Here is a 13,119-nt window from a genome sequence, read left to right as displayed (position 1 = left end):
TGTCCGGGTCTGGAACGCACAGTCGTTGCCAGGGTCCTGTCTGCCAATCCCGCTCTAGGAAACGAGCTCAGAGCTGTGCCCACTCCCTCCTGTGCTGCATGCTGCATCTCAACTCTTTGCTGGGGAGCTTGTAGATCTGCCAGCATTATGTGCTACAGTGGCTTACTGTGGCCCAGGGAACATTATTTTAAGACTTCATTATTTTAAGATAAAGGAAGCACAAAGCTTTGTGTGTGAGTTTGTTTGTTTTCTAATATCTAGTACTTCAGTTCCTACAAGCAAAGTTTCCAAAACTCATGACGAAAAGATATTAACATCTCAAAAAAGGACAACCAAGAAGAAAACTCAAAATCAATTGTCTGAGGAAGAAATTCTATCCTTCCAAAATGGCAACAACATCGTAAGGGAGTGAATGATACTGGATGGTCTTGGAATCTGACTCCTCTATTTCACCTAAAAATGAGGTATGTGGTCCTACTACCACATAAACACTTCGCATCCTAATATTTAAAACAATTTTTTAATGTTTTATTTATTTCTGAGAGAGAGACAGCGTGAGCTGGGAGGGTCAGAGAGAGAGGGAGACAGAGAATTTGAAGACAGACTCCAAGCTCTGAGCTATCAGCACAGAGCCCTACGCGGGGCTCGAATGCACGAACCACGAGATCATGACCTGAGCCAAAGTCGGATGCTTAACCGAGTGAGCCACCCAGGCGCCTCTGTATCCGAATATTTTAACCTTCCTGTCGTGAATGACCTGGAATCTAGGTTCTGATGAAAACAATCTCTGTGGCCAATGATCTAATCTCCTAATCCAACAAAACATGACATTTCCAATCAGTTTCCCTAGGAACACTCTCCTGCCTCAACTCGCATACCACTCACTTCCCAGATATGTGTCTGTCCTGTCATGCTAGGTTTTTGCTTTCTGACTCCTTTTTAGTTGGGTGGGGGGTACACTCATTGTCCAAATCCTCAGTCTTCTTTTATCCATATAATCTCTACCTGAGAACACACCTACTTTTCCAGACTGTATTTATGTCAACCGTTCTCAACTGGGAGCAATTCTGCCACCCAGGGGACACTGGGAAACGTCTGGAGATGTTTTTGGTTGCCAAAACCAGGGGATGACAGTGCTACTGGTACCTGGCAGGCAGAGGCTAGGGATGCTGCTAAACACCCTACAATGCTCAGGAAAGCCCCAACAACAAAGAAACATCTGGCCCAAAATGTCAATGATGCTACTATTTAAAAATCCTGATCTACACAAATGACTTTAATTCCTTTATTATTTTTTTAAATTTATTTATTTTTGAGAGACAGAGAGAGACAGTGCCAGCAGGGGAGGGTCAAAGAGAGAGGGAGACACAGAATCTGAAGCAGGCTCCAGGCTCTGAGCTGTCAGCACAGAGCCCGACGTGGGGCTTGAACCCACGAACTGTGAGATCATGACCTGAGCCGAAACCGGACGCTTAACTGGCTGAGCCACCCAGGCGCCCCTAATTCCTTTATTCTTTAATCTGACACATGTATTACCTATTTTAGGCTCACTGTGCCCAACGCACTGGGTAGGATGCTGGAGGGAAGGCACAGAGGGACTGTAGATGCAGGCATCAATCTGAGATGCATTATACCCTCAAGAAAGAGCACTTATCTGGAGGAAATGAGCCATGCTTCAGTGTAACCCAGACAAATGTTCTAACCACCTTCGGGGCATCTCTATATCCCCGCATCTCAAACCAAACACTATCATATTCCCTTCTACCACCCTCATCATCACCTAACGCTTTCTTCCTTTTATGTTCTCTATTATTTCAATCATTATCTTCCCAAACATCATTGGTAAATTTAAACTTCTTCCTCTTGCCTAATACTGAATTAGAGGCCAAGTCCTTGTGAATTTAACCTGATTATGTTTCTTACATTTATCCTCCCCCTATATCTACCGCTTTTCTTCCCCACTGCACCATCCTCAACATGCCCTTTGGAGTCTAGTGCTTTATAACAAAGAAACATTTTATAGAGTTCTGTTGTTGTTATTGTTTTTATTTTTTTATTATTATCTTTATTTGAAAGAGAAAGAGTGGGCGAGGGGGTATAGGAGGAGAGAGAGATAATCCCGAACAGGTCCAACACTCAGCACAGAGTGAGAGAGGGGGCTCGATCCCACAACCCTGGGATCATAACCTGAGCTGAAATCAAGAGTTGGACACTCAACCAACTGAGCCACCCAGGCGCCCTGTTGTTAATGTTTTTAAAGAAACTCATGGTGAATGAAGGTAATATAGGGGTAGTAGGAGGAGCATATGCTTTGGGGTCAAAAAAGATAATATGGAATCTTGGCTTTATTTATTAACTGAGTGGCCTGGAACCACTTACTTATTTCCCTAAGCCTCAGTTTCTTTCTCTGTAAAAAGACAAAATACATCATACTAATTAATAGATTTGTTTATTAAGATAATAGAAGCTGAAATATCACAGGGATTCACTATATAGTAGCCATTATGATATTGTAATTATGTTTATACATACTTCCTATGCTGTAGGTACTTAAAAATTAAATTTGGAACAAACTGAAAATATAAACCATAATTACAGGCTTCTATTTATGGAATTTGTTAGGACCTCCCGAATCTTTTTAGGTATAAGCTAATTTTTAAGATTTCAATCCATGCTTATTTGAAAAACTAACTTACATCAAAAGAAAGGAATGGATAATTGTAATGACAGCAACAATATTTTTATTGCTATTATTTAATAGAAGTCAAGTCCAAATAACATGCAGGGAGTGTACTTTAAAACTCCAGAAAGCAGGCCCACTTTCATCCCTCTGAACTAAGCAAAACTCTCAATTCACAAATTTAAAACTCAAAAAGGATTCACAGCAGTGCATTCACTGTGGTATGAACTCAGCAACAGAATGCTTATCAAACAATGCACTTACTTGTTCCACGTAATAAAGGTTGCTCTCTGTGTTGAAATGCCAAGACCAACAATTTGATTCATCTCTATTCCTGCAGCTAAAAATAAAGACAGGTAAAGCACATGTGTAAAAGCCAGTGAAGTTTTCTTTATAATATTACAGTACGGGAAACAATCATTCAATATAATCTTTAAGAAAAACATCTGGGGTTAGCATTTAGTAGAGTAACTAGAGCTAATAAAGAAAGCACTACTAAGATGATTTTGCAGTAATTTTTTATTTAAAGGGAAAAGGTGGTAAAAAAAAAATGGACTTTTGCTTTAAATGTTAGGAAAAAAATAAATACTCAAGGTAAGTCAGATTGTATTTTCTTCTTGTTATACTAAAAGACTGGATCTTAATTCAAGCAATGATCAACCTATGAAAATTAATAAAGGAAACCCTCTCTAAAACACGGTCAGGGACATACCACTGGGTCAATTACAGGAAAGCCTATCAGTTACAGACCTCAAGAGAAGAATCTTCAGCAGAAAAAAATCAAGAACCATAGGCCCTAACAGGAAAAGACATACACTGCATCTTTGATAATAAACCTGCTACCCAGCCAATGAGAAACCATCATCACCCCGAACTCTTGCTTATCTCCCAAAGGACCAGAGGTCAAAACAATCCTTCCCAATTTTTTTCTCCTTTTTTACAAAATGACATTCCTCTCTCTTGTCTGTTGGACTAGCCTGTGGTTTTTTCCATGGCTTGCTTGTCCCAAATTGCCACTCTGCTATTCCTGAATAAACCCCTTTTTGCTGGTAAAACAACTTATTCTTAAGATCAACACACCATAACAGAAGCTGGTTGATGACCATAAAGGGAAATCCCCAGGGAAAGTATTGTAATTACTGAAGCTCAGATCTTATTTTCCATACAAACAGATGCTAAAATTCACATAATATATGGTGGGGTTTTTTTGGTTCATATTTCTTAAAATACAGATACTCAAGTATTTTTCGTGATATTCTTTGCAAAGAGCAATTTACTCCACTAGAAAAAATACGGACAACTTCAGTGTGAGCACCGAGGAAGACACATCACCCCCTGTACAGTACTAATCTCAAAAGTATTTAACCTGAAGCTAATTAGGAGGAAATAAATCAGGACAACCCTACAATGCAGGACTGTCCAATAAACGGGTCTCTACTTCTGAAAACTGTCAGTGTCATAAAGAACACACTCTAGATTAAAAGAGGCTAGAACAGACTGACAGCCACATGCAATGCCTCATCTTTGGCTGGATTCTGGACTGGAAAAAAGCTATCAATGACTGAGATAAGAGAGGAATATTGAAGATGAAGCAGTAGAAAATATTACTGTATAAATGCTAAATTTCCTCTGACATAAGTGCACTGTAGTTATACAGAATTCTCCTTTCTTTGGAGATAATGCTCAAATTTAGGGAAAGCAGGTTATTATGTCACAAGCAATGTTCAAGCGGGTCAAATGAAAGAGTGTGCAAAGGATGGTAAACACGACTCAATCTGGGAGAAAGGTATACGGGTATTCTACGCGCTATTCTTGCAACTTTTTAAAATAAGTTTTGATGTATTTCAAACCACAAAGGTAAGAAGAAGCAATTCAACACAAAAATGAAGTAAAAGATCTTTTAGAATTCACATTTATAAGTCATCTTTTGCCACGTTTTTGAAGAAAGTTGCACTGAAAAGTTTCCTAAAGAGCTAAGATGTCAGACTGTGACTATGGCCGGGGTAGCACTTTACATCAAGAGTCACAAAGAAAAACAAAAACGGGAGCACCTGGGTGGCTCTGTCGGTTAAGCATCCGACTTCAGCTCAGAGCTTGTGAGTTCGAGCCCCGGCGTCGGGCTCTGTGCTGACAGCTCAGAGCCTGGAGCCTGCTTCAGATTCTGTGTCTCCCTCTCTCTCTCTCTCTCTTCCTCTCCCAGGCCCATCCTCTGTCTCTCTCTGTCACTCTCTCTGTCTCAAAAATAAATAAATGTTTAAAAAATTAAAAACAAAAACTTGACAATAAAGGTAATTCAAGTGTAAATTCCTAAGAGCAGGAAATGTGTGTTATATAGAACTTTGTTAATAACCTTCTGGTATTTTGCACACAATAGGAAATCAAATGAACACTAGCTACAACTTGGAATGAAGGAAGGTGAGCCTTTATACTGCAGTTGAAAAAAGACTTAAGCCAGAGGAGAGAGTTGCTGTTACCTTTCCCTGGCAAAGTGGTTAACAGTAAACCACAAATGTCTGCTGAAAAATACTGGAAAGCTGTGACCTCAGTAAAATACCATTTGTATAATTATTACTTAGGAAACCCACAAAATTCTAAAGACTGAGGAAAACTCTTACTAACACAAAATATACTTTATTATTTTTATAAGTGTAGTTACCTTTGACAGACTCTTTTATTACAGTAACAAACTGAAGCCACAGAACATCCGGATCAATTTCAACCCAGCCAGTTTGAGGATAAAGACTTTCTACCTATTTAGAAAAAGAGAAAATTTAGTAAAATCAACATTAGAGCAAGTCAAGAATATCTGAGTCTTAAAATTACCAGTTAAAATGATTAACAACATGATTTTATTATCTAATTCATTTTTATTGTTAAAATGCTAGATAGGAAATAAAAAGCTTTCTTTTGTTCATGAGTTTACAGAAAGTTTTAGCGTTCCTTGTCTTTACTTTCCAAATGTATCTTTATTTTCCAAGTTTCCAAGAATGGAGATGTACTATTTTTGTGATAAGAAAAATATTTTAAAAAATAAAAAATTAACAAATCAAGTACCAGGTTCTGGTTCCGACCAGGATGAAGGAACACACAGAGCAGCTATTTGCGGCCTCTTGCAGCTGAACTGGTGGTAAGTTTCCCATTTTTCCCCCTGATCTCCCCTGACCTGGACTCAAGGCAGCCCACAAAACCAGAAGTGAGGGCCAGGGAGCAGTGGAAACTCCAGGAGAAGCGCTCACGTTTTGGCTAACACTCAGAGAGAATGGGAGAAGTCCTCATATTTCTTTTTTCCCCACTTTGCCTCTATACTCTTGTACCCAGGCTATCTTGTGGTAGTGGTTGCACCAGTAATCACAAGCACCTAAAACACTGAAGGAAGTAAAACTTCCTCTCCAACCAGAGGAGCTGTGGCCCAAGATGCCCATGGCTTTTTTTCCTCTCTCTGTGCTTCCTGATGCACAGCCCCAGCTGTGGGCATAGGAAGTGCCAGCAGGGCAGGGTAATGAAAGCTCCAGCTTTCTGGCAAGAGGAGCCAAAAGAGGAACCAAAAAGTACCAGAAAGATCTCAGAGCGGGAGGAGCTTGGGAAAGCTGCTCCAGAAAGTATGAATGAATCCTGAGGCTCGCCTCCAAGCTGCGCTTGTGTGAATATAATCCTAAGTAGCATAGCAAAGATGTTAAGAACAGAACTAAGGGAGAGACCACTACCCAGGTGCCAGACTCACTACTGGGTGGCACATACACAGGGCAGATGCAAATAGTACTGCTAAGATTTTGGAAATAACCAACAGTGAAACCAAAGTCCACAGAAAACTGGTGGAACATGTAGCCTGAACCCAACTACATTCACTGCCTGGTAGTAGAAAAATATCAACATTCATCATAGGACTTACACAAGATCCAGAGTCTTATAGCACAGTATTCAAAATGTCCATGAAACAATCTGAAAATTACAAGGTGTGTGAAGAACCAGAAAAATCTCATCTCACATGGGAAAAGATACTAACGCCAAGATGACAGATATCATCAGATCAAGACTTCAAAGCAGCGATTATAAAAATGTTCCAGGAAGGGAAAATTATTTTGAAACAAATGCCAAAATAAAAATCTCAGCCAAGAACCATCAAGACAAAAAGAAAAAAAAAATGTTAGAACTGAAAAATACAGTAATTAGGAGAATGGAGGAAAAGGAAAGATGCTGGTCAAAGGGTGCAAACTTTCAGATGTAAGATGAGTAAGTTCTGGAGACCTGACATACAGCACTAACTGTAGTTAATAATAATGTACTGTGCACTTGAAATTGCGAGGAGAGCAGTACTGAAGTGTCCTCAACACACAGACACACAGACACACACACACACACACACACACACAGTGACTATGTGTGTTAATTAGCTAAATTGCGATAAGCATTTCGCAATGTATATGTTTACCAAACATCACATTGTACACCTTACATACATATATACAACTTCTATTTGTCAACCATACCTCAATAAAGCTAAAAAATCAATTGAAAAATACAATAATTAAAATAGGGGTGCGTGGGTGGCTCACTCAGTTGAGAATGCAACTCTTGATTTCAGTTCAGGTCATGATCCCAGGGTCTTATGATTGAGCACCGCATCGGTTCTGCACCGAGTATGAAGCCTACTTAAGATTCTCTCTCTCTCTCTCTCTCTCTCTCTCTCCCCCTCTCTCTCTCTCCCTCTGCCCCTCAGCCACTCATGCTCTCTCTAAAGAAGAATATATAACAAAATTTTAAAGATCCTGGATGGCTTCAATAGTAGAATAAAGATAATAGAAGAAAGTCAGTAAATCAAAGATAGATCAATAGAAATTATCTGATATAAATATCAGAAAAAAATATATTGGAAAAAAATGGAATAAAGCCTCAGGGATCTATGAGACAAGAAAAAGGGTCTACTATTTATGTCATCAGAGTCCCGAAAGAAGAAAAGAAAGTGTTCAGTGCAAAAAATAAAATAAAATGAAAATGACTTCAGGGAAGTAGTAGTGCTAAAACTTTCCTTCCTAAGTTCAGTGGAAGATTTAAAGTCTATATATTCAAGAGGGACCTGGGGGGCTCAGTTGGTTGAGCGTCCGACTCTTCATTTCACCTCAGGTCATGATACCCGGGTTGTAGGATCAATCGTTGAATCAGGATTGATCAGCATAGATTTTCATTCTCTCTCTCTCTTTCTCTCTCACTGTTTCTGTCTCTCTCCCTTGCAAGGTTTAGGCATAAGGACAATAAAAGAGAGTAAACAGGCTCAGACCTAGGTTTTATCAAATGTTTTTAACAATAACAGTGGGTGACACATGGCTAAACAGAACAGAAAGCTGATATTTCACTCCCTACTCAGATTACACAAATCTTTGTTTAACTCTGGGAGGGGGAAGACTCCATGGTAAACTGGTAAAATTAGAGGTACCTCCAAAGACTGGGATGCCAAATGAGGTTGAACACACATGACAGGTTCAAAGTCTTTATAAGGATCCCCAATGCCCTCCTCCAGCCCCATCACCACTCCCTAACCAAGCAGAAGGTAAAAGGTTTACTCTCCAGAGGGACTGAACCAGAAGAGTTCTTTCCCTGCAAATACCAGATATGGCTGAGTGGGGTAAGACTACTGAGTGGTACTGAAAATATGAACACAAAACCAACCAAAGATCTAACATGTAAGAAAAGGCCAAAATAGAGGAAAAAAAGGAACGCTGAGGAAAGAGTGACTATGTGGGGGGCATGAGGGTGACAATGTCTGATATGAAAAAAAGAATTTACTACTCCCCAGTGAGTTCTGAAACAGATTGAACAAAACCTATTCCCCTTCTTTCCAATATTTGCTTTTTCTAGGCAAGACTTTCATGACCACAGATAAATGCCTCAGTTGCAACAAACACTTGGTCATCCAAAAAAACTCAAAGTGGGTATCACTGCGTCAAGCCTACAAACCTTCAGACTTGAGGGTGGCACTCCACAGTCACGCCACCCACTCCACCTGCCTGGACAGCTCACTATCCCCAAACATGTCACAACAGAGAAGTGTCCTCCTGTACCGAAGGAAGACCACACCGAAATTAGACAAGAGTATAACCAAAGCTAACAAAATCTGTTTTGTGGATTACAAACTAAATAAAAAGACAGCAACGAGAAGTTTTCAAGACTGTCCAAAAGGGTACACAATAGTAGAGGCTACACTGTTTTCTTTGAAGTGGCCTTTCTATCCTGTTCTTCCCACAAGATGTTATTGTTTTCCATGGTTTCTCACAATCGCAAGATGTGCCAATGAGGAACATGATAAACTTTCTCTATTTGTAAAACTAGAGCCATCAAATATTGACATGTAGATTTTAAAATCTGAATACTATTCTAGTCTGTAACACCAATATTTAAGAATCTAAAGAAAAATTTGAGTTTTCAAATTTTTTAAATCTTCATTTATTTTTGAGAAAGAGACAGAGTGTGAACAGGGGAGGGACAGAGAGTGAGAGTGAGACATAGAATCTGAGGCAGGCTCAAAGCTCTGAGTTGTCAACACAGAGCCCGACAAGGGGCTCAAACTCACGGACTACAGGATCATGACCTGAGCTGAAGTTGGACACTTAACTGACTGAGCCACCCACGTACCCCAAAAGATGTTTTTAAAATGCAAACTAGGGGTGCTTGGATGGCTCAGTCAGTTGAGTGTCCAACTCTTGATTTCAGCACAGGTCATGATCCCAGTGTCGTGGATAAAGCCCCCACTCAGGCTCTGTGCTGAATGTGGAGCCTGCTTAAGATTCTACCTCTCTCCCCCCACCTCTGCCTCTCTTCCCAGCTTGGGCCTTCTCTCTCTCTAAAATAAATAAATAAAATAAATTATAAAAAGACAGAGAAAAAGTACAAATTATTTTAAAAGCCCAAAAATGTATCTCTGCTGCTAAAAAATCAATGCCATAAGAAATAAAACTGGTCTTCCCAGAGACCTATTATTAGCCTCCTAACATACAGGTTCATGTTTGGGATTCCAATTTTATATAAAAGACCAACACAGCCTATTTGTTCTTGTCTCTAAAAGGGGATCTCTTCACTTTTTCTTTCTCTTTGAAGCTATTTATACGGCAGCCTCAATCAAATCCTATACTAACAGGTGATGAGTTTCTACTATACAGTCATATATACATCATACAGTAGAGGTGATTTTCACTTAAGAAAATAAACAAAAGGTCTGTATCCAATCCACAGTTTCAAGAAGCAAACTGAATTCCTAATACTTGGGTTAAACGCAATTGAGTGATTTATTCTGTACCCATGAGGTAATAAACCAGGTGCTAAGTAGCAATGTAGGCCAACAAGGTCCTTTTTCTCAAAGAACTACAGCTATCTGAAGTAAGTGACCAATTGCTGTTTGTTCTTTTCTAATTATTAATTTGTTATAGACCAACTTTTTAAAAATTTTTAATGTTTTTATTTATTTTTGAGGGTGAAAGTGAGAGAGAGTATGAGCAGGGGCAGAACAGAGAGAAAGGGAGACATAGAATCTGAAACAGGCTCCAGGCTCCGACCTATCAGCCCAGAGCCTGACGCCGGGCTCAAACCCACAAACCATGAAAGCATAACCTGAGCTGAAGTCAGATGCTTAACTGACTGAGCCACCCAGGCACCCACTAACGTTTTGTTTTAATGTTTATTATTTATTTTGAGAGAGACAGGGAGAGTGTGTACAGGGGAGGGGCAGAGTGAGAGGGAAAAAGAGAATCCCAAGCTAACAGCCTGGAACCTGACACTGGCCAACCCCACAAACTGCAAGATCATGACCTGACCCAAAATCAAGAGTCTGACCCCAAGTGACTGAGCCACCCAGGTGACCCACGGACCAACAATTTTTTTTTTCTGAAAGACAAAGAAAGACACAGCCGGACCAACAATTTTTAAGACACAATTAAAACAATTTTCTAAGAGCACCTGGGTGGCTCAGTCAGTTGAGCATCCGATTTGGGCTCAGGTCATGATCTCACAGTCCTTGAGTTTGATTGAGCCCCAAGTTGGGTTCTGTGCTGACCCTCAGAGCCCGGAGCCTGCTTCCCATTCTGTGTCTCCCTCCCTCTCTGCCCCTCCCCCATGGGCAGTCTGTCTCTCTCTCTCTCTCTCTCTCTGTCTCTCTCTCTCTCTCTTTCTCTCAAAAATAAATAAGCATTTTTAAAAAAGACTCAATTAAAACAATTTTCTAGGGGCACCTGGGTGGCTTAGTAGGTTGAGTATCTGACTTCAGCTCAGGTCATGATCTCAGAGTTAGTGAGTTTGAGCCTAGCATTGGGCTCTCTGCTGTCAGCACAAAGCCTGCTTTGGATCCTCTGTCCTCCTTTCTCTCTGCCCCTCTCCTGCTTGTGTGCTCTCGCTCTCTCTTAAAATAAATTAAAAAATAAAAATAAAACAATTTTCTAGGAAAAAAATTACATACAAAATAAAATCCCAAATGTATCAGTATTAAGGTTAACAGACATAAAAGTACTCTACCAAACTGCTACACAAGTGTCTGAATCTTAGTTTCTTTATCTCTACCAGAGACGAGACGCCCAGGAACTACACTTTAAGAAGCACTGCTATAAACTCCCACTACAGTTGGAGATGCATTGCTAAAAACTCCTTAATCTAAGTGCTTCATCCTTTAGGGCAGGGACTTTTTGTATATTAATTCATATGTCTTTTCAGACACTTCACAGCAGAGAGTCTGAGCAAACCGTTCTTCACTCCTGCTACTCACAGAAATCTTGATTCAGCTTTATTCAAATCAAACTTGATTCCTATCCCATATCTAAAAAGTTAATCATTTGCCCCTCATAAAACAGCAACTGAAACTTTGTTTTTTCTGACAATCTGTGTCTTCCTTTGGTTCCAAATACTTCCTTTTCTTAAACCACACACACACACACACACACACACACACACACACACACACAACAACAAACAAAAAACCGAGGACTGCCTAAAACAAAAGTACTTTGTATCTAGAATTATGAGAGAGACTGTGTGAAAAGTATCATTGTATTGTGATAAAGACGCCTAAAAAGGTAAGACACATACAGTCACGGAAGGACAGTGTTCTTTCAGGTTGGAGGAGGGTTGGTGTGTGTAGGTTTCTGCACAGGTAGCCAGAGAAGGGCCCAGCAAGGGGCTGGGGTCCCAGCTCTCTGTCCTGGTCCTGAAACCAGAATGAAATTCCCCGGTTTTCTAAAAGCAGTCACTTGGCTAAACCTACTCCTGGCAACTGCTATGGTTGAAAAACACTGCTAAGGGGTTGGGAAGAAGAGTGGGAACTGAGCAAACGGGAGAGTCCAAGGCTGCTGGGAATGGTTTAGGACTAATGGCTCCTAACACGGCTAACAAAAAAGATGCTGATATTGGAAAGAAGGGCAAGAACACCATATCCAAACAACATTATTCTGGTGCACTCCTAAAAATTAACAATTCATTAAAATAAGAACGGACGAACACCAACCTATTGGTTGCTTTACTAAGAACAACAAGGATTTCGTAGGTTTCTCAAATCAGAAAAATCTATTTTTATTAATGCTCAAAGATGGAAAAGATAAAAGTAATGACAATCAGCCTTCAAAACTTATCCAATACCTCCTATATCCATGAAAATCAGTTACTCAGGTATGTAACCAGCACTCTGGAAAGCAGTTAATAATGACAACTGAAGAATGGACAATAAATTCTAAGATCTGAAAAATGTAAATGTAAATAAAGACGGAGCTGGAGATCCACCAAGGATCTGGGGAAAACCTAGCAAGTCACCAAGAATCTTTTAGTTGGATACGCGCGGAGTGCCCTGCCTGGCCCTGCCCTACGAGCCCCGCAGTCCCACCCAGGAAAGGCTTGAAAGAATCAGCAAGGTGATAGAAGCAAGCTAACGATCAGGTGACGAACCCGGCCCCTCCAGCCCTCAGCGAGGACGTGAAGAAAGGGCACGCAAGTGTCAGCCCTGCCCGGGGAGGCAATTTGGACGTCTGGCCGCTCCAGGTCCGCCGCTTAGCGCCCGCGGGTGTTGCAGGTGGCTGCGTCCAGCTGGATAAGGCGGCCCCGCCCTCGCTTCCCGCGACTCGATCCCGCGTGCTCTGCACGACCCTGACCCGTGGCCCCGACGCCCGCTCCCCCGTCACCTTCTTCGAGCTGGAGCCCCGGATCAGCGCCGCGTGGTCATAGACGTGGCAGCGGATCACGGAGCTGCCCACGTCCAGCCCTAGCACGAAACCTGCGCGTGGCGGGCCTGGCGCGCTCCGCTCCGGGCGCCTCTGCTCTGGGACTGCACACACCCCAACCATTCCGACCCCGCAAATCTCTCCGCTACAATCGCCTATGGAGCGGGCACGTTTATAAAGGCCCGCACCTCAGCGGCCGAGCGCGCCCCGCGGGGCCGCCACCCCCGGCCCGCCCCACCGCGAGATCCGGGAAGC

General features: G+C 41.3%; 1 protein-coding gene across 3 annotated transcripts in view; it reads right to left on the bottom strand.

The window, feature by feature from the left end:
* The window catches only part of GK5 (glycerol kinase 5), a 79,400-nt gene extending 66,301 nt beyond the window's left edge, over window positions 1-13,099 (bottom strand). For all 3 annotated transcript variants that reach the window (XM_029940124.1, XM_029940126.1, XM_029940127.1), the window contains exons 1-3: window positions 12,826-13,099; window positions 5,337-5,430; window positions 2,945-3,020 (exon numbers count right to left, since the gene is read on the bottom strand). In XM_029940124.1, coding sequence (XP_029795984.1) covers window positions 2,945-3,020; window positions 5,337-5,430; window positions 12,826-12,987 — 332 coding nt within the window. In that variant the 5' untranslated portion in view covers window positions 12,988-13,099. The remainder of the gene's footprint in view (window positions 1-2,944; window positions 3,021-5,336; window positions 5,431-12,825) is intronic.
* Window positions 13,100-13,119: the final 20 nt, after the last annotated feature.

The sequence above is a fragment of the Suricata suricatta genome, chromosome 5 (assembly GCF_006229205.1).
Source record: "Suricata suricatta isolate VVHF042 chromosome 5, meerkat_22Aug2017_6uvM2_HiC, whole genome shotgun sequence".
NCBI classification, from domain to species: Eukaryota; Metazoa; Chordata; class Mammalia; order Carnivora; family Herpestidae; genus Suricata; species Suricata suricatta.
The sequence above is the reverse complement of the archived record's forward strand: the minus strand, read 5'-3'. Positions and strand labels throughout refer to the sequence as shown.